This window comes from Entelurus aequoreus, linkage group LG02 (assembly GCF_033978785.1).
Source record: "Entelurus aequoreus isolate RoL-2023_Sb linkage group LG02, RoL_Eaeq_v1.1, whole genome shotgun sequence".
In the NCBI taxonomy this organism is placed as follows: Eukaryota; Metazoa; Chordata; class Actinopteri; order Syngnathiformes; family Syngnathidae; genus Entelurus; species Entelurus aequoreus.
Window position 1 is genome coordinate 71,143,942 of NC_084732.1, and position 2,193 is coordinate 71,146,134.

General features: G+C 48.6%; 1 protein-coding gene across 1 annotated transcript in view; it reads left to right on the forward strand.

Moving 5' to 3' along the window:
* Positions 1-658: 658 nt before the first annotated feature.
* The window catches only part of LOC133638799 (mothers against decapentaplegic homolog 6-like), a 54,807-nt gene continuing 53,272 nt past the window's right edge, over positions 659-2,193 (forward strand). Inside the window, exon 1 of the mRNA XM_062031763.1 lies at positions 659-1,718. Coding sequence (XP_061887747.1) covers positions 1,133-1,718 — 586 coding nt within the window. The 5' untranslated portion in view covers positions 659-1,132. The remainder of the gene's footprint in view (positions 1,719-2,193) is intronic.

A 2,193-nucleotide genomic window follows, 5' to 3' on the forward strand; every position in this document is an offset into this window, starting at 1 on the left:
TTTAAATGTTGCCAGTAATATAAAACACAACATCCTTTTTTTGGTCAAAGTAGCTTAAATAGTGCATAAAAAAGTGTATTATGAAATATAAGATGCAGATGAAAAATATGACTTAGACAAACTTTATTGATCCACAGGGTAAATTGTTTCACACAGTAGTTCAGTTACAACGGATGGAAAGGCAGGGTAAGGATGGAAAGAATAATGCAGGTATAAAGTAGACTAAAAATGTACCATAGTAGCAATATAAATATAAATAAAATAAAGTTGTTCATACCAACATTTTGTCACTGCTCTGGCAAAACAATCCTATTCACTTCGCTTGGATTGAAATAACAGGTATATGTTACAAAAACGTGTAGCCTCTCTGCCGTTTTTATTTTGTAAAAGTATACTCTCAGAAGAAAAACGTCTGGAGACTTCTGCCGGACAATATGGTATTTTTGCTTTTATTTTGAAAATATATACGGAACTAGATTTGTTGTATGAAATCCGTCTTGACCGCCCGTGCTGCTGCTGCGACTGCATGCGTGTTGGTGGTGGGCGATACTGCACGTTTTAATAACAGATATGCTGATATCACCTTCGGTATCGACTTGAGCGACGTGAAGAGAGAGAGAGAGAAAGAGAGAGAAAGAGAGAGAAAAGGGAGAGAAAAGGGAGAACTTACATGAGGAGTAAAGAGAAGGAGCGCTTCAGCGCCGTTAAACAGCGGAAGTCATCCTAAAAAAAGTTGTTCCCCGTTTTTGGACTATTTTGCAGGATTATAACAGTTTTGTTTTTTTTGTCTCGTCTGGATTTACTTTACGAAAGTTTTTTTTCATGGATGGCGGGGTCCTCAAAGCAGGAGTCGGCGAGCTCCTGGCAGCTTCTGTTGAGATGCTGTAAACTTGTAAGTATGCTTGGAGGACATCGTGCAACCTTCACAAAGTGTGCATGATTCCCGCGGAGGAACCCCCCGAGTCTGAACGCTCTCTAATGCCCCTGAGGACGACGAGCACCCCGGGCTGCGCATGTTGTGCACGCCGTGCAACATCCACACGTCCCGGGCGACGAGTCTAAATCCATGCGGGACCCTCCGCCAGCCGGACGGGACCGACGCGACGCATCCAGGACGGTCTAGGGTTGTCGTATGTTCCGGTCGAGACGCTCCGGGCTCGTACGGCGACTGTGGAGAAGCCGTGCGGTCGCACTGCGCGATGGAAGCGGGGGATGTCCGTGTGGCTCCCGGCAGCAGGGGCCGGTGACACGCGTCGGGGGCCCCGCGGGGGAAGCCGGAGAGGAAGCGGGGCGAGCCGACCATGACCCCGGGACCATGTGCGGGGACGATGCGGAGACTCGGACGGTGACGTGTTGTTTGTTCGCGGACCTCAGAGGACCTCGAACTCCCCGAAAAGACAACTGCGAGTGTGGCCTGCTGAATATTACTCACGCTTTTCTGAAAAAACTCCCGGAGAGAAGTCTGGATGTGTTGCTGAAGGCCGTGGAGACCAAAGGAGGAGTAGCGAGCGACTGTGTGATGGTGCCGGCGGCCACCGAGCTGAGGGTCGGGGCTCACCGCGTCTCGTCTCAGCACCTCTTGTGCCGGATGTACCGGTGGGGAGACCTGCCGCCCTCAGCCCACCTCAAAGCCCTCTGCCACTGCCAGAGCTTCGGTGGGCAGGACGGTGCCAATGTGTGCTGCAACCCGTACCACTACAGCCGTCTGTGTGGGCCAGGTAATCAATCAATCAATCAAGCAATCATGTATTAGGGATTAAACCAAGGGTATCAAACGTAAGGTCCGTGGGCCGGATCAGGCCAGCGAACCGGTTTTATCCGGCCCGCGGGATAAGTTTTTTAAGTATAAAAATGAGCCGACATTTTTTGAATGAAAGAAACCGCTGTTCTAAATGTGTCCATTAGATCAGTGTTTTTCAACCTTTTTTGAGCCAAGGCACATTTTTTTGCGTTGAAAAAATCCGGAGGCACACCACCAGCAGAAATCATTAAAAAAACGAAACTCGGTTGACAGTAAAAAGTCATTGTCGCAATTGTTGAATACGACTTTAAACCAGTGGTTCTTAACCTGGGTTCGGCGGAGGTCAAGACACACCCGACTCATCGTGTAAATACAAACTTCTCCCTATCGGTGTATTACGGATACGGCAACAGCAGAAGTCACACTGATTTGCATGTGTGTAATTTGTTGTG